This window comes from Mastigoproctus giganteus, chromosome 2, assembly GCF_048544385.1.
Source record: "Mastigoproctus giganteus isolate SK-2022 chromosome 2, ASM4854438v1, whole genome shotgun sequence".
Classification (NCBI taxonomy): Eukaryota; Metazoa; Arthropoda; class Arachnida; order Uropygi; family Thelyphonidae; genus Mastigoproctus; species Mastigoproctus giganteus.
The window spans coordinates 213,648,044-213,667,858 of record NC_143576.1 but is presented as its reverse complement, the minus strand read 5'-3'; the positions used below and the strand labels follow the sequence as shown (position 1 = coordinate 213,667,858).

General features: G+C 34.2%; 1 protein-coding gene across 1 annotated transcript in view; it reads right to left on the bottom strand.

Annotated features, from left to right (window-relative positions):
* LOC150090058 (uncharacterized) overlaps window positions 1-19,815 on the bottom strand; it is a 114,012-nt gene that overhangs the window by 53,104 nt on the left and 41,093 nt on the right. Inside the window, exons 5-8 of the mRNA XM_090389732.1 lie at window positions 19,051-19,101; window positions 16,987-17,095; window positions 14,346-14,388; window positions 4,858-5,032 (exon numbers count right to left, since the gene is read on the bottom strand). Coding sequence (XP_090245858.1) covers window positions 4,858-5,032; window positions 14,346-14,388; window positions 16,987-17,095; window positions 19,051-19,101 — 378 coding nt within the window. The remainder of the gene's footprint in view (window positions 1-4,857; window positions 5,033-14,345; window positions 14,389-16,986; window positions 17,096-19,050; window positions 19,102-19,815) is intronic.

Genomic DNA, 19,815 nt, shown 5'->3' with positions numbered 1-19,815 from the left:
GATAGATAAAAAAATTTCCATGCACTACCCACGTGTCCAATACGTGAGTAGTGCGTATTGAACATGCATTTATTTTTTTACAACGTTGCGATGGTTAGGTCACCAACATTACAATGGTTCTTTAGAGATTTAACTGATGCACCGTTTTCAAATGTTTGAATGGTTGCAAGATAATAGGTACATTAATCTTTCAATGACTACTTATAACGCCGCTTCTTGTCCCTTATTTACGTCTTGCAAAATATCTGTTTATACCTATTCTAGTTATTACTTGAATTTTATGTTTCTGGTTGATTTTTTTTTAATTTGGAGGCTTGAAGCGTCACGATAAATCCAGAGTCTGCTGTGTGTGTGTGTGTGTGTGTATATATATATATATTTTTTTTTCCCCTTGGTTGTCGTCATTTGTTTAATTAATTGCCTACTCCCCCATCCAAGAGTACGGTTCGCTTTGACCAATTCACACCTTCTCCCATATACTCGGGGTTACTTTAGCTGTTATAAATTCACTGGGAACTATCAAGCTTACTTCTTTGGTCTTTGTTACAGTCCTGTTATGTTCACTTCACTTGGTTCAACAGTAAGTTGTCATATCCTGACTATTTTCTTTCATCCTGATATTTCACTTTCTTTGTTAAAGTTCAGATAGGGCTGTTTGCTATTCACTAATTTTTTCTTTAACTGGAATCAATTGGTTTTAATTTTAGCTTGCCGTACTATGGGACACCAAAGACCAAGAACTTATCAAGCCCGAACCCCATTCCACAACAAGGCATAACTACAACAGCATAGCTACCTGTCCTCTCTAGCGGAGTCTCCCAAATTATATCCGAGAGCGAGTGCAACTTACGGATGTCTAACGTGGAGATGACGAGCGAACATCGGACCGATCGCATTCCAGTCAGAATATCCAGTAAGAGGGCTCGTCGAACGCGACATCGATCCCGAGATGAGATTTCAGATCATTATGTGAAAAGCAAATACGGTTCCAAGAGTAATCTCATCATAGTACAACCGTCTGTCGAAATAAAAATTCGATGCTTCCTACAAAACATCAGGAGTATCAGAAACAAATTAGATGGCCTACTTGATTTGCTTTCCTGCTCAGACTACGACTTCGTCATTCTGATTGAAACCTGGCTCAGAGATGAAATGGAAATTTCCGCCTTCACCTCAAATCTTGGCTATCACACGCTGGCTGCTAATAGAATTGGGAGACGTGGTGGTGGTGTAGCAATCCGTCAAAGGAGTTCACTACCCCTGATTAAGGCATACACTTATCCAGGAAGTGACATAGAAGCTGTTCTTGGAATCTACCGAATTGCTGGTTTGTCGATCTCTGTGTGTGCCGTGTATTTACCCCCACCAGTTTCTGAGGATTCTGTCCTTAATCTGACAGCATGGCTGTCATCCACAACCAATCATCGGCAAAAGCTCATCATCCTCAGAGACTTTAACCTTCCACTGCCAGCCACAAAGAAGCTCCTAGATACTCTGTCATCGAACATGTCGGATATGGGCATTGGTCTTATTCATGTTCCTCCCTCACACGGCGATGCCACCCTGCAGCGCATCTTCTCAAACTGTTTAGTAAAGGAAACCCTGACCATAACTGAGAACTTCCTCCCGTCCGATCATGTTCCGATTGCTGCGATTATATCTATGCAGGCACCTAAGGATGAACGTAGAAAAGTACAAACTACAAACACTGTCAGGAGAATATACAATCCCAAATACATCAACATTGGAAAAGTTACTACCCTTTTCCAACTTTACCCATGGAACATACTGGCTGAGCTTAACATAAATGAGGCTGCCTACTGGCTTTCGAGATGGATGGAATTCATTACAAGGTCTGCAATGTCCAAAACTTGCATCCTAAGTCCCCACTCAAAGCCATGGTGGAATGACTTCCTGACCAAGGCCTTTAGGGAAAAACAGGCAGCCCATGCCTCTTACAAGAAGTCGCCTTCACAAGAGTCATACACCAAATTTTCCAAAGCAAGGATGGATTTCCAGAAGAGGAAACAATTTTCTATTGACAATTTCATGAATGGCCGGCTATCCAGGGGAAAACGTGTGTGGTCCACTAGTCATACTTTCACCCCTCTATCTTTTGATGTCCAGGAATGGTGTGAGCATGTGCTCCGTATTAAGCGAGATCACCGTAAGTCCGAAGCATATCCTTGGAACGAAGCGTTTAACATTTCTTCACCTACTAGTAATACAGAAATTTCCGAAGAACAACTAATAAAAATAATAAATTCTCTACCTGACAAGTCCACCATAGGAATCGACGCAATACCTCATTTTAGTCTAAAAATTGCTTCTTATTTCATCAGCAAAGAGCTCACTCAACTCTACAACAAAGTTCTCAAATTTGCACAGGTACCTTCAAGCTGGTTATCATACAGAGTCGTGGCAGTTCCGAAAAAGCCTCATGCGAAAAGACCGGCTGACTTCAGGCCAATATCAATTGCCTCTCCCTTCCTGAAATGCCTCGAGAAGTGCATCTATAATGATGTAGCACTCGCAATCTTTGCACATAGGCCAGAACATACCCATTATGCCATGCCTAATAGATCTACCGTAACCTGCCTACAGTCATTATCACAGAAAATACCTCAGGCCTGGAATGACAACGAAGATCTTCACACCATTTTTCTGGACATGAAAGCTGCTTTCGACTCAGTCCAGATAACACCCCTTCTTGCCTTACTTGAAAGATTCTACGGGATATCCGGAAATATGCTCGAGATCCTTAATAATTTGCTATCTAGGAGAATGCTTCACTTCAAAGGTGATGGCATTACAGTCACTAAAAGCGTCGAAGTCGGGATCCCACAAGGTGGTTGTCTCTCAGCCTTGTTATTTGCAGCAATATTCGTTCCACTAATGGATCAAATTCCAGCCTTCCTATCGTATGCTGATGATATTGTTTGCTACTTGCCATGCAAACGCCATGTTGGTGATTCACAAGAAAGACAAACCGCCTCTGAAGCTGTAAACAGCTACCTAAATACATTCTATAAGTATGCTAAATTTTTTGGCCTGTCAGTCAATCCAGAGAAGTCAAACTATCTCATCTTTACGCCAAGTCGAATGACTTCTACTGATACTGCATCTTCTCTACTTCCGGAATTGGCAGGAAAGGTCCTGACTCCCACAGACAGCGTCAAATTCCTAGGAGTAATCCTTGATGCCAACCTCACATATAAAAAACAAATCCAAGCACAGTATTCCAAAGCCCTAAGAGCGTTCTGGGGAATGAAAATTGATCTGTGCAAAACGCACAATAAGAAAATAATCAAGAAGTACCTTGCAACTTACTTCTGTAGTGTGCTCTCCTATGCCGTGGAGGTTTGGTCGGCGGCACCACCCACCAGCCTCAGGAAACTATGGGGCCTCGAATTCTGGGTGCTGAAGTGGGCCAACTTGTGGTCGCACCAGAACTACACAACATCTAAATCTACTCTCTGTTGCAACCTGCAATATATGCCCATAGTCCACAGAGCCCATGTGCTAAAAATAAAGTCATTCCTTCATCTGTGCTCAGCTAAGCAGGATCACATCAACATCTGGAACACGGTTGGTTGGCGTTTGCCAGGCAGACATCTCTGTAGTACTCCCTCCCTGTGCTCAAGACTCCAGCGGTTACAGAATTTCAGGAGACACTTCCCTACCCTAATGTGACTCTGGACACTCTCAACTCGCTTAACATTGACATCGACCTGTGGACTATAGACAAGGCATATCGCGATGGCATCTTGGCCCATCTTGCTGTTTGTAAAGGACATTTGTGTAAGTGCCGATCTTAGCTAGCCGATGTCATTTCATGTTCTGCTCAACTTGTAGTCCGTTTTTGCTGTAATTACTACTTCATTAATTTTACATTCTGATCATCTTTGCTTTGATCTATTAATTATTATATAGTTATTATTATTATTATTATTATTATATACATATATATTTTTTTTTTTTTTTTTTTTTATATAAAACAAAATCACTTGTATAAACAACAAATTGTAAGATTCCTCTGGATTTCTGTGTACGGAATCATTATTGTATAAAATTTATGTTAATAAAGAATCTTATTATTATTATTTTGCTTATTTATTTTAGTATTTTTTTGGTTTTGGTTTTGTTTTTTTTAATTTCCTTTTGGCTTTTGTCGGGTTGGCTATGATGTATATGTTTGCTCGCTTTTTCTGTCTGCCACGTATACATCATAACAGAAACTGAGGCCTTGCTTATTGCTTTGTTACCTTTGGTTTTGGCTGCCGGCCCTTGATGACGTAATTAAAATTTTAGGACCTACAGCATTAAGTACTATTTATATATTTTCATTTAATTTTATTTTTATAATTTTTTTTAGGTAATCTGCTTTTAATTTTTCAGGCACTTTTAATTTTTTTCATTGTAGCTACACCTTTCAGGTCAGCACTCCTACCCATACACTTATCTAGTCAAATATCAATCAAATAAAAAAAATAAAAAAATTAAATAAGTAAACTTATCACACACAAAGACAAGATATATTTTTTTGCCTACTATTGTAAATATATACAGAACATGGTCACTGTACTCTTGATAAACATGCGCAGAGCAACTAGTGCCAGGTTTTCAGCACATTTAACTTCACTAGTTCTGTAATTGAAAAACATAACATCAAACAACATAAACTTGGCTAAAAGCCAAACAAAAACTAAATTTATCAGAAAACAATAAGAGAGAGATCCAATTAATGGAAAACGTTTAACTAAATTGGAGGAGTTGGCAAATATACATTTACAACAGAAATCTTCAAAAAAAATTTGGATAACTCTTGTGAATTAATAACTATCATAAACATCTTACGGGGTGGTGGTGATGGTCTCTTCACTTCACGTATAGCTGCATCAATTCCACCATGCTGATCTAGGAAATCATATATAAAGTTACGAGTCTCAGTATCAGCTAGATCTTTTTCCGAAACCCCTGCAACTTTGAAGAATTCTTTCAAATTTGAATCCAATAAATCTGGAGATGAACACTAAAAGAAAACATGTCAATATTACTTAAAGCTTATCAGTTCTTATTTTGATAACCATTTGATATAAAATTAATTTCATCAGAAAAATATTCACTGTGCAACTTAACAAGCCAGCAACTAATCCTAAGTTGTTTCTTATGCCAACTTGTTTTTACTAGTAAAGGTAAATTTCCCTGCATTGTTTCAGATGAATTTATTAGAATGATATAGAAATACATTTAAATTTTGAGGTATACCATATATTTTGACACCTCCTTGTCTTCTTCAATGGATTAAGAATTAATTGAAAAGAGATTATTTTTACTGCAATGCATTTTTACTGCAAAAAGAAAAATAAACATATTTATTTATAATATAAAGATATTATATATATATATATATATATATATATAAATAAAAAAATATTATATAAGATGTGTCTGAAAAGTTTTAGGCTACATTCATAAAAAAATTGAAATCTCAAAAAAAAATTAATTTTTTTTTTAGTTACAATGTTGGGTTCTCTGTTGGGTTCAGTGTTGGGTTCTCTGTTGTTTTGTATATTTATCAATGATATTGATGAAGGTATATCAGGCTTAATGTCGAAGTTTGCAGTTGATACAAAAGTTGGCAGGGTTGTTAATGACAGTAATGGCAGTGTGCTACTGCAACAGGATCTAGATAATTTGGGCAGATGGGCTAAGAAGTGGCAACTGAAGTTTAACCTTGACAAATGCAAAGTACTGCATATGGGTAGAAGTAACCCCAGAGAAACGTACCAACTGTGTGGTACTACACTTAAGGTGGTAGAAAATGAAGAAGACCTGGGAGTAATTGTGCAGTCAGATATGAAGTTTTCTGAGCAATGCAGACAGGCTGCCAGGGCAGGTCATGGGGTTTTGTCAATGATATATAGGAATTTTGCTAGCAGGGAAAAGGAAATGATTGTCCCTCTGTATAAGCCAATGGTCAGGCCACGCCTTGAGTACTGCATACAGGTCTGGAGGCCTCATTTTAGGAAGGATATAGATTTGCTTGAGCGTGTACAGAGAAGAGCAACAAGATTGGTGAGGGGAATGAAAGGATCCTCTTACCAAGAGAGGCTTAAGTTCTGCAAATTGCAGTGGCTGGAGACTAGGCACCTGCGTGGTGATCTGATTGAAGTGTATAAGGCCTTGAATGGGTTGAACAGCATGCTGAATTCTGATGGGATCCTTCCACTTGTTCAGATTACGAACCTAAGGGGGCATAAATTCAAATTAAGAAAAGACAGAAGTAGAATGAGCAGAAATTTGCCTTTAGCCAGTGGGTGGTTTATTGCTGGAACAAACTTCCATCTGTCGTTGTGGAAGTTGATAGGTTAAATAAATTTAAGGAGGAACTGGATAGGCATTTGGAGGGAATGGTGTGATTTTTTTTTTTTTTTGGCTGATGCTGCATAAGCTCATACACTTGCTTTCTTGCATCACATGCCACTGCTACTACTAATTCCAAAAACCAGAATGTTGAATATTTAAATAAAATTGAAATTACTAATAATTAAAATAATTCATCCTAACTGATATAGTAATAAATTACAGACAATCTTTACAGAACTGTTAAATTAACCAATTACTACCAAACAGCAGGCGATCTTTGCAGAACAGTTAATTAAGAATAACCAATTTCAACAATAAATAAATAGGAAAATCCAGCTTACCACCTTGAACTGTACTAAGTAAAAGAATGAAATTTTGAGCACATGTTACTTATTCCCAAACAGTGACAACAGCACCCTCTCAGTTCAGATAACTAAAGGACAAACTAAATAAATTGAATACATAATTTTTAACCAAAGAAACTTTAGGACTAATAAACTGAAATTATAGTTTAATTGTACACTATCGAATTTGAATTTTATTTAGACAATATCCTATGAAAATGAATAGTTGGTTCTCAATTTTTTAGAATGAAAGTTAGCAAGAACAATTGGAATGAAATACCTTTAAAATATTTTACAAAGTAGAAATGAAAAATACCCTTTAAAAGATGAAATTGATTACTGCCTTAAGAACAAATATAGGTACAACTTTTTCAATGAGCGTAAGCTATATGTTACATGTTCTAAAGGTAGTGCCTACTATATAAATATGTACAAGTCCTCAAAATGACTAATGTGATTTTTGAATAGCTATTATAGCATTATAATAGCAAACTATGTGAAAAAGAAACAGAGAATTATAGTGAATGTTGAGAAATGTAATAGAAAAATATTTGAACAAGCAGAGGATTATATTAAAATTGAAATACTTATATAGAAAATACTTTAGCTATGATGTAATTTGGGTTTATATTATTGTGTCATTCATTAATAGCAATAAAAATGGCTTTGTGAAGATTTTTAGCAATAAAATTAGCTGGAAATCCATTATTAATAAGCTTATACCTAAATTCTATAAGTGATCCTATGATATTCCTGTGTATTCTCTTTGAAATATCAGAATGCCAGTGTGTTAGGCTTATTGATTTAAATCTGAATTCTTTGCGCTTGTCATATACTTTAATGTATAATTTATAATTGTATAATATAATTTATATAATGTATTACATTGTATCTAATTTGGGTGGGTAGTACTTAACTACATCTTTAAGAAAGTTGGGTTCATTTATTACTATTAGACCATCTATGTATCAGTAAAGTATTAGGTTTTTATTTAAGTTTTGTTCAAAATGGTGCAAATAGAGGTTAGCAATTAGGCATGAGCTGCAGGCCCCCATTGCTATACCTGTATGTTGCTATACTGTTTCCATTAAAAATGTAGCTATTGAATAAACATAGGTTAATTAAGCTGTCCCAATAATTCTGTTGGCATGGTAATATGTTTTTATACTTCTTAAAATCTGTATTTAGTAATTATTATAAGTTGTTATGGGAAATACTAGTAAATAGGTTTTTTAAGTCGAAAGTACTTATATGTTCTATTGTATTGGAGTTGTTATTTAAACATTCTAATATTGGGCTGTAATTAAGAATTATTCTGGACATACCTATATTGCTTAATATGATGTTTAGTAGGGATTCCAGTTTTTGATGTGGGAGCTTGGCATAACTGTTCCTACATGATGTGATAAACCTGAATCCTATAGGGGATTTGTGGAACTTAGGTATACAATGTACACAATGGCCAATAATTTCTTAATGATGGTGTTATGGTTATATGTTACCATTTTGTAAGTTGTGCTATTACTGAGCTCATTTAATAATATGGAAGTATAGAATTTTTTTATATATAATGCTATATTTGTTGGCTGCATTGTCTATTGTTGTTATTATGAACTTAGTTTGTACCTTCTTTAATTGCTGTTTAATTATGGACATATCAAATATCTTTGTAGGTTGTGTTTTGTTAAGCATAAAGCCTATATATTTTTCTATAGCTTCATAGGTGAGAGTAATCCATATGTGGAATGCTTCCAAAGGTGTTTTATGTTTGTATGCCAGTTTTAAGCAAAAATTGTACTAGGTCAATGTGTATTTGTTTATTAATCATATTTAATCTACTTTTTGTACTAGGCCTAAATTTGAATCCATAAGATAACGGGTTACGCAATTCTGTGTGAGAAATGATGCTCAAATCCCCGGTAATAATGTGTTTATGGTACTTATCCATATATGTTTGATATTGAGGCAGATGGCAAAAACATTCTGCCTCAATATCACTTTTCACAAGGTTGCAGGCCACTTGTTTGTAATTGCATACTGTTAGACCTATAGGTTTGTTATAACTGTAGTGGGTACTAATATAAGAGTTTGTAATTGATAGTGCATATTTAAATTTGTTGATAATCTGATCCATTAGTATATTATCCAATACTATTCTCCAATATATCGAATACTATATCCAATATTATCCATTAGTATATTTCAGAATTTAAAAATGTATTCCTTAGTGACCTTAGACTTATTACCTAATTTGAATTTAAAGATATCATTCAGTAGATGGTTTAAGTGTATGTTATTATAGCTATATGTAATACTTATTTTCAATAAGGCTCTAACGCTTACTATGTTTTAGGCCAAAAATAATATCCTGAATATACTTAACATATATAATAGGTTTGTCCCATGATTTTAACATATCAACAAAACTACCTAATTTATGTGTGTGTGTGTGTGTGTGTGTGTGTGTGTGTGTGTGTGTGTGTGTGTGTATATATATATATATATATATATATATATATATATATATATATATAGATAAAATTAGAAAGAATTAATAGAAAATACAAAAAGATGGAGAAGTATTTAACACAAGGTGCCGAGCCTAATAGAAGAAAAGTAGGTAAGAGAAAAGAATGAGAAATAAAAAGAATGTTAAGAACCTAAAAAAAAAAAAATTGTACAATTATATAGAATGAAAGGCTGGATTAACAAGCCAATCAAATTTAGATATGTTGAAAGGGAAAGAAGAAATTTATAATTAATTAATGCTAAATAACAGTGAGCATCAAATTGAGTATGGTAGGACAGTAAATAGGAAAAAACACAAAAAAAATGATGCAAACTAAATAAAATTGATACATAGATCAGGCATTTCATCAGGGGACTATACCTGATCATGTACCAAATCACTGCATTCCTATGCAAACTTATGTTAATGGAGGAAAGATTAAAAATATTACATTAAAAAGGGGGGGGGGGAGATAAAACATCCAAAAACATAAGCTAACCCCAATGCAGTGCATGTAATTAAAATATTAAATTAAATAAATTAAAGTGTAAATGAATAATTAAAGAATGACTAGATTTCATGTACATGGCTTAAGTGTATATAACGTAATGTAAATTCTGAATCATCCAAAGGACGAAAAAATGTTTTGAAAAAAGATGAAAAAGTATTAAATGTAACAGGCAGTGGTATAGAAATGGAAAAAAATGCAGGGTAAGGGAAGGAAAAAGGTAATAAAGATAAAGGAGGCAAAAATAGTGAGAATGAGAAAAGTGAGAATATCCGAATCGCCCTCGTATTACGTTAATAGTTAACTGATGGAAGTAAGAAAAATAGAAAAATGAAAAGAAACGAAAAAAAGAGTTTAAAGGATACTAGGCAAGCTAGGTGTGTAAATACCGAACCTCTTAGAGAGGGCCTTGGCTGTGAGAGTGTTAGTAGAAGTGGAAACTAATACCACTGGTCTGTGCTATATTTTAAAAAGCCAAAAACACAATTCCAGAAAAAAAATGACGAAAAATAAAAATATAAGGTAAAAATAATGAATAAGAGAAAACATTTAAATACCTGTTAAGTTATGTAACATCAAAGTGGGCAAAAATGTATTACTAAGAAAGAAAATATTTCATCAAGATAGGTAAGTATAAATGGAATATAAACAGAAGGAGAGCTATGATGACTGTGTTACTCAGTAGAAAGCTGAGTAAAAAGGACACAGGTGCCCTCTATAGCTTTTAAAATAAGTTGAGATATCGAAAAGAAATAAATGTGAATCTAATAACGTGTATATTAAGGCTGACTGGAAAAAATTTTGAAAGAAATGTGAGAGAGCAACATGTCATAGATGATAGCAAAGAAAATAAAATACCGTTACGATTGTAAATGATTATTAATATGAATATTAATAGTAATAAAGAAAATAAACTTAGAGTGAAAAAGCATAAATTTCATTCAAAGAGAAGTCATGTAATGGGTTCACTTTCGAAGTAGTGGAAATACCACCATTAAAATATACATCTGTAGAGCTATACAAGTATCAGGTTAGCACTAACCAAAATGGGACATAATAAATCCAAATTTTTGTTTGATGAAAGCCGACATATTTTTTATAATATAATTGATAAAGTTAATTGGAATATCGTTAATGTGTAATTTAGTATATAGGCCATTTAAGGCATTAATGAAAAGTGTTTGATTGCTGCTTAAATTTGCAAGACGAATAATTTGTGTACAGATGATGTTTTTATGAACTTTAATAGAAATATTTGAATTCCAATTAGTTAGATAAATAATGTTAAAATTAAATTCCAAATTATGATGAAGTGGGGGACTATTTAAAGTAATACTTAAATCAAGGAAGTTTGTGTATTGATTACTACTATTTTCTTTATTCAAGGTGAGTTTAATTGCTTCTGTAAGGTCATCCATGATCTGTATGCCCTACATAATATATTTACATTTATTGGCACAATTTATTAGACCTTATTCTTGCCGCAAAATTTCAAATTTCGTTCTTAACACTTGTCTACAGCCCACGTGCACCATAGCATACAGAACATGTCGGAAACAGAAGCAAGAACATTGCCATCTTTCTCATAATTTCGGTGGATGGCCTCTGATGAAGACACTGAAATTGTGAAAAATACTGCAATGTAGTCTTATTTTGGTCGCCTTTTCATTTCTTACCAACTATGTGTCTTTCTTTTTCATATCTTACCTCGTCATCTCAAGTAAGATATGAAAAATATCTTACCTAATATATCATATATTGCTACATTCTTTATCCACTTCACTGCTGGTGTATACCGTAGATTCAACAGGATTAAACAAAAATCTTCTTCACACACACACACGCTATAGGGTACGTTTTGCTAATGCAGTGTCCCTGATCCATAATTAATGTTATCTTCCTTTTTGTACTGTTACTCTCCACCCTCTATGATTACTTAGCTTCTTAATACTATTATATTATATATAATATATTATATATAAAAAAAAAAAAAAAAATGTGTGGTTTTGTAGAATAAATAAAGTGTTTGTGTAAATGGAAATGAAAAGTACACAAGGTGCCAGAACTAAGAGAAGTTTAAGGCATAGTAGAAAGTGGAAGTGAAGTAGCGGTTAAACAGGAGAAATAATTTGAAAAACCTAGTGTAAAAATGAATTGGAAAAAAAAAAAAAAAAAAAAAAAGACATATACAAGTAAATAAATAACACTATATTCAGATATAGGAGGGTAATTTTAGCAAGAGGTCGAATCAGAGGATAGCAAATATGCAGAATGTGAATATAGTAGATGAAAATATGATATATAGCCAGGAAATTCATCAGGGTACTACTCCTGACCATGTATCAGGCAGAGTTTCCAAACTTGTCTGTAGTATTAGAAAAAGGGGGACATATATATGCAGCCTTTTATTGTAATACTAGTAGACAAGGTAGTCAGTCCCCTATGCAGTGTAAAATGTAAATTAAAATAAATACAAATATATGCAAATTTATAAAAGTGTAATATAATACAAATGTATGTGAAGCGCATGAAAAAGTATAGACAAGCAATATATTGTTTGTCTATACAAAAAGTATATTGCTTGTCTATACTTTTTCATGCGCTTCACATGCATTTGTATTATATTCCACATTACACTTTTATAAATTTGCATATATTTTTGTATTTATTTAAATTTACATTTTACACTGCATAGGGACTACCTTGTCTACTAGTATTACGATAAAAGGCCGCATATTTGAGGTCCCCTGATAAATTTCCTGGCTATGTATCATATTTTCATCTACTATATTCAGATTATGCATATTTGCCATCCCATGATTCGAACTCTTGCTGAAATTGTCCTCCCATATCTGAATATTACGTTATTTATTTACTTGTACATTCCTTTTTTTTTTCCTCAGTCCCAGTTCATTTTTACATTAGGTTTTTCAAATTCTTTCTCCTGTTTAACCATTACTTCACTTCCACTTTCTACTATCCCTTAAACTCCTCTTAGTTCTGGCACCTTGTATACTTTTCATTTCCATATTTCACAGACACTATTTATTCTACAAACCACACATTATTTATATCCTTTTGCTTCCTCTACTGCTGCACTGCACATTAGACATACTATAACTTTTGTTATTTCCCTTTTTCTGCTTATTTTGCTTCTTAACTGTTATATATTTCACACACACACAGTTTCCAAAAAGTAAGGTAACACATTTATCTTGATGTTTAATAATACGAAGTTGAAATTATACACCAAGAAATAAGTGAACATGCACCATTTCTCCACAAAGTCTCCAGTTTTATTTATGCACTTGTCCCAATGATGGATCAGTTTATCAATACCAGTACTGAAGAAGTCTGTGCCCACACACAGTAACCAACATCACACTGCCTGATGAACTTCCTCATCCATGGTGAAATGCTTTCCTGAAAGGTGATTTTTCAGAGGGCCAAACAAATGGAAGTCTGGTCTGTAGGGGGGATGTGACAGAATTTCCCAACAATTACAGTGCAACCACTCACAAGTGGTGTGGGCAGTGTGTGGAGTTGCATTGTCATGCAACAAAATAATGCCACTTGTCAGGAGTCCCAGTCATTTGCATTGAATGTTGGTTTTCAGCTTTTCTAACATTGCACAGTAAAGCTGTGCATTGATTGTTCCTCCCTTCGGCAAGAAATCCACCAACAGAATGCCTTGGTGATCCCAGAACACTGTGGCCATGACTTTTCAGACACTGGGAACAGTTTTAAATTTTTTGCACACAGGAGATTGTGGATGTTTCCAGATCAGGGAGTCTTGTTTGCTCTCCAGGGTAAAGTGATGAACCCACATTTCACCTGCCATGACTATGCGAGCGAGAAAATCCTCTCTTTCGTCGCTGTATCAAAGCAGGTTCTCCAGAGACATCCCCATGTGTTTTGCTTTGTCCTCCTCTGACAATTGTCAGGGCACCCAGGGGCAGCACACCTTTCGAAAGTTAAGGACATCTTAAACAGTCGACTTACTCACTTTCACTATTTGTGCAATTTCACTCTCCTGTTTTCAAGAACGATGCCCTTAATGCGCGAAATGTTTTTCTGTCTTGCTTAATGAAGAACTGCCAGCCCAATGTCGATCTTCAATGTCAACATGGCATGCTTTAAATTCACTGCACCAAAAACACACCTGCTTCTTTGTCACCACCTTTTCTCCATACACAACAACCAGTTCATGGAGAATGTCACTTGAAGACCCCTTTGCTTGCAAAAAGTGAATAACTTCACAAACACCTGTTTTGGACCACACTCGCACAGTAGCCACTGCCATTTTGCAACTGGAATCTGCTGCGAGGCAACAGTACCGCAACACTGCACTGGTGGTCTTTTGGAACGTTATTAGCAGGTCTATCTGTCCACCACGTTTTGTCTCATTCCCTTTCCCCATTATTAAGAAAAAAAATGTGATACCTTACTTTTTGGAAACCCCTCGTGTGTGTGTGTGTGTGTGTGTGTGTGTGTGTGTGTGTGTGTGTGTGTGTGTATAAAAAAAACACACCTAAAATGCAGTAATTTATATTTCATAAAATTTTATTGAAAGTTCTAATAGAGAGAGAGAGAAGAAAAAAACATAAGGACTTACATCAAATCCTGTATTTGGATTCCAACCAATGTGCTGAATATGTCTGTAAAAAACAGAAAAAAGGAAAACATTTTCAGAAATCATGCATACTGTTCATTCCAATTTCAGGGATAAAATTTTTGGAAATATTTTAATTACTTAGGACATGTTATTAGCTACTTTCATTCTTGTAACCTACAACTGCTGATGTTATTGTCCTGAACTACTGCTAGATGAGCTCTCAATAATTACAATAGCCTAAAAGGCTGCATTTGCAATTTAGATTTTTTTTTTTTTTTTTTTTTTTTATTTCAAATGATAATTGTGCATATATCAGAAATGTCACTGATAGGTAAATAACACATCCATTACAGAAAACTGCTAGTTTTAGAGGGGAGGGTCGACTGGCAGTTTAACAGCAACCAAAGCAGAGGCAAAAAAAAAAAAAAAAAAATCCTTGCAGTGCTATTTGGACATGCAACAGCATGGTAAGCAAAACTGGTGGATTATAAGGCTTGTCGAGTGGGTGTGAGAAGAGACTGCCCAATAAAACAGATGAACTGAATGGCAGAAAATAACAGTAGATATATACAAAAAATTGGCAAAGAGTGTTCCACAAAGAATAGCTGCCATCATAAAGGCTAAAGGTTTCAGCACATGTTATTAGTTCTCCTAATAACGTGCTGAAACCGACAAATAAAGATTATTTGTCAATTTGCAAGTGGCTGGATATTAACATCCAGCAATAACGGTAATACATCCAGCAATAACATCCACTAATAACGGTAGTAATGTCATTAGTCCACCAATAACCTTAGTCCACTGATAATCACTGTCTTCTGCTGAACTATCACATTATTCATAGTAGTAACTTGCCCTTATGCCACACTGCTCTAATTTATGCAACAGTCTTTTATGCGCAACAGTTTGAAAAGCTTTAATGAAATCCAAGCATATGATATCAAATTTACTTTTCTGCATCCAGTTTCTTTGTTATCATTGGTTAATATGATACCAGCCCCCTTAACAAAACCATGCTGTGAATGCAAATTGCACTCATCTCTAAATGGTCCTGCATTACTTCTTTTACCAGTGACTCCATCACGTTCCCTGTAAGAAAGTTAAGCTAACAGGCCTGTAATTAATCATGTCACCCTTTGATCCCCCTTTGTGAAATGGGGATACATTCACGCATCTCTAGGTACCTCCCCTGAATCCAAACATGCTCCCATAACTATGGCTGATGGTTTGCTTACCCCCTTTCTTTTAATCTGATAAGGGAACTATCAATCTTATAATGTTGAAATCTCATTCAGCAATTTTTTCCTATTTATAGATCATCAAGTAATAATACTTCTAAGCAAAATTTTAGCTGACAATATTAACTGCACATATCTGAAAAAATGCCCAAATTTTAACTTTGTGACACACTGTGAAGTTGCAATTGTAACAGCTACTTCAGCAGAGAAACAAGAAGTGAGAAAAGAAAACAATAAGTAGATTGTAAAAAAAAAAAAAAAACAAGAGGTCACACACTCTTAGCTGGAAATCCCTTTCAGTTAATTTGTGTTTATATGCTTACTCCTGATGCTCTTCACATGTGGTATCCTGTAAACGTTCTATGAATTTGACACTTGTTTGAAAACTGCAGGATAAAAGGTCATGACAGTTCATACAACCATCATATGAAACCTAATTTTGCAACTTTTTGAAAGGCATGGTACAGGTTTTGACTCTTTTGTGAAAATCACTGATGTCCCATTAGACAACCGGATTTAACGGAATAAAATTAGATGTGAGACATATGCTTGCTACATAAATTCTAAATGATACCAACAAGTTATCACCTTTAACTAACTATCATAGCAAGAGCAAAGTCAAAGACATTTCTCAAGAACACACACACGGGGGGGGAGAGAATATGAAGAAGCAAGAAGTGTTATAGTTTGCAATGAAAAGGAATTTCTACTTTGTAAATTTGGGTCATGAGTTATACAGGTATAACTCATGAGTGAAATTATATAAGTGAAATTATATAAGCCACATATAAGTGAAATTCACCACTCCACTCCTCAGGTCTCTCCACTAGAGCTAGTATAATTGGCAGCCTGACAGATTTTCAATTCAAATTTGAGCTCTTTACCCCCCACCCCCAAATACTTGCAGTTTGTATTGGGAACTAAAATTTTACATAGAAGTGTTATTTGATATGACCCATAAATGAGCAAAATTCCAGTTTTCAATATGACAAGGTTGATAGTCCTATTGTGAGTAGATGTAAAAAACAGAAAGAACTGTCAATTTTCTTGTTTATTTAAAAAGTCAAGCCTACTATTATTCTCTCAAGCACCCCAATCACAAAGCAAAAATGTTTCAACTTGCAGTCTCAAAAATTCCATTGGCAAATCTTGCATAGGTACCATAGATACCTTCAGAGTGCTGGACTTGTTTTTATCTGTTCTCTTACAAAGAGTCAATAACTAAATACAAAATTATATACAATTAACATCATGCAAATTCTTCTTTAGATTCTCTCCCAAACAAAAAAGGAATGATTTGAGGGTCATGACAGTAAATAAATATGATAAATATGATACATTTCATATATTCAAGTAATTTTTAAATTATTTCAATATAAGTGTTTTTTAAAAAATATACCTACACAAAGTTAGTAGGTTGACCGATGTCAGCTTTAGATAATTTTCTTTTCTTGTTTTTATCTCTTCGTTTTTCACTCAAATTTGGCATTGATTCAGATAAACCAACAGGAACTAAATGTAAAGGAATGAGTATGCTTTAAAAAAAAATAAGCAATTTACTGAAAATCTAAATCTAATTTAGAAATAATGTAACCACTATTTTACAACTACATTAGTTTAAATTACAATAAAATGTAATTAAAAATTTTAAATGTACATAAAAGAAATTAAGACAGCTTTGCTAAACAGTCTTTAATTTTAGCCAAAATTTATAAAATAACAAGATTCAAATTTAATTTAATTAAATAATACCTTAACTCCATGTTTTGGAAGCAACAATTAGTTCATTGACCTTATTATGCTGAGAAACCAGATCATTCTATACCCAAACTATTTGATATATTAAATTATTCCTTCTTTACAGAAGATCTTTCTGAACTCCCTTTGGAATTCTCTTATCAAGTTAATTCTAAAATACAAATTTAAAAAAGAGAAAAAACATTAATATTAAAGGAGAAAATATCACTACAATTTTGAACGAGGCACGTGCAAAAATAAATTTAACGGAATAAAATTAGATGCGAGACATATGCTTGCTACAAATTCTAAATGAGACCAACAAGTTATCACCTTTAACTATCATAACAAGAGGCTTTACTATCCAAAATCTAACTGTAGACACATAGTAAACCAACAGAAGTATCTCCCTAAAGCAAGGTCTGTAACATTATAGGGTTTGAGAGATATTAATATTGTTTACTTTGCTGTTTGTGCTTCTTGTTTTTTTTTTTTTTTGTGAGCTGCTTAAAGAACATTTGAGGAAAATGAACTTTTCTACTCACTGCAGCTATATAAAAGAACATTGCTTTTTCTATTGTTGAATGAATTACAGGAAATATTATCTGCATTATATTGCTATAATAACTTATTGGAAAGCTAGTGACAAATGGGCCTGGAGTACTGGGGTCCATAGTTTAACAGATATTTATTTAAAGTATACCCAGTAAAATAAAATAAAATAAAATATTTCCAGAAGCTTTCGGAACTCGTGTCCCTTTCTCAACTGTTTCTCAACAGTTGAGAAAGGGACACGAGTTCCGAAAGCTTCTGGAAATATTTTATTTTATTTTATTTTACTGGGTATACTTTAAATAAATATCTGTTATTGGAAAGCTGTCAGCTTACTAATAAGTTTTATCAATTAAACATAATATAGCCTTACTAACTTTAAATTATATTATTAATTGTTATTCACTTATTGTACAAGCAATACAATCATATACGCATTTCATGAGACATGTTTACTGCTTCACGTAAACATATCAAGTGATAATGGATATCAGTATAACAATAATAAGAGAAAAAAATATGGAGTGAAACAGCTGTTTTTCTCCTTATTTTTTATTCTATCAGTGTGATCGTATGAGGTTTATTTGTAGAAACCAGCATCCATGATATTGCAGAAATATCTCCTTTAAAATACAAGTTAAGTATATATTCATTCTTATGAATTTTAACTACTACTGAAATGAAAATCAGTTCTGATAGAGAAGCCTACTTCCAAATAAAAATGTTTGAAAAATGAAAATCAGTTCCATTGGAGAAGCCTATTGAAAATACAGAGGACAAGTTTATCAATGACCCATTTCTGACCAATTCACTCTAGTACCTATCATTCCAATCTTAAGTTTCTGTTGCATGCCTTCTATACGCTACTTTAATAGAAAATGGCAATCTCTACACTTTTCTCTAGCAAAGTGAGAAAACTAACTTTTCTTCCTCTTTCTTCACTTCCCATGTCTTCAGCTGCACTGAGTGGAGAGAGAGAGAGAGAGAGAGAGGATAGAATTTTAACAGATATTCAAATCCAAAAATTTCAGCCCATCCCTGATACTAGAATACTAAAGTTTCAATGATGTTTGATATACTGAATTTAAAAAAAAAAAAAAAAAAAAGTGGTACAAGAGATCTTATATAGATAAAATGAAGACTATATCAAAGAAAATTAAAATTTCAGGCATACTCACCATTTACCAAAACACCGGTCTGAGTTGGTTTGAGACATTGTGCATGTCTTGCTGGAATTAAAAAAAAAAATAAAATCAAACTTAGTCTTAATATTTAAATAAATGTAGAATCAGGATTAATCTATATACAAGTGGGCATATACTGAGTAGTCACTGAATTATGACCACCCCTATGAAAACTGAATGCAACCTGTTAACTATGTGAAGTACGAGAGTGAGGAGTTAGTCAACCAACGTAGCATAGATAAGGTATCAGTGGTTCAGTAGGTAGTAAAATTCCGAGCATGATGGGTAAAAAGGAAGGATTTATTGGACTTTGATAATGGACAGATTGTGGGTGCTCAACGGGCTGGTGCCTCGATTTCCCAAATGGCTGAACTTGTTGAGTGTTCGAGAGCCACTGTAGTTCAAGTGTACCAGGACTGGCATCAAAATGGTCAAACAACAACCCGACGGCAAAACTGCAAAGGGCAGCAAAAGGTTGAGGTTAGAAGTGAGTGCCGGGTCTGACGACTCGTACAGGCGAACAGGCACAGCACTGTTGAAGAGTTGACTACCCAATATGCCATGGGTAGCCATAGGTTCCATGGGCCAACCTGGAACAATATCTGACATGACCATGCATCTCACACACGAACATATGGGCTATACCAGCAGACGATCCCTACGACATCCTCCCCTAACCAAGGTTCATCGATGTAAAAGACTCGCCTGGTGCAAAGAGCATGCAAGTTGGACGTTAGAAGACTGGAAGAAGGTGTGCTG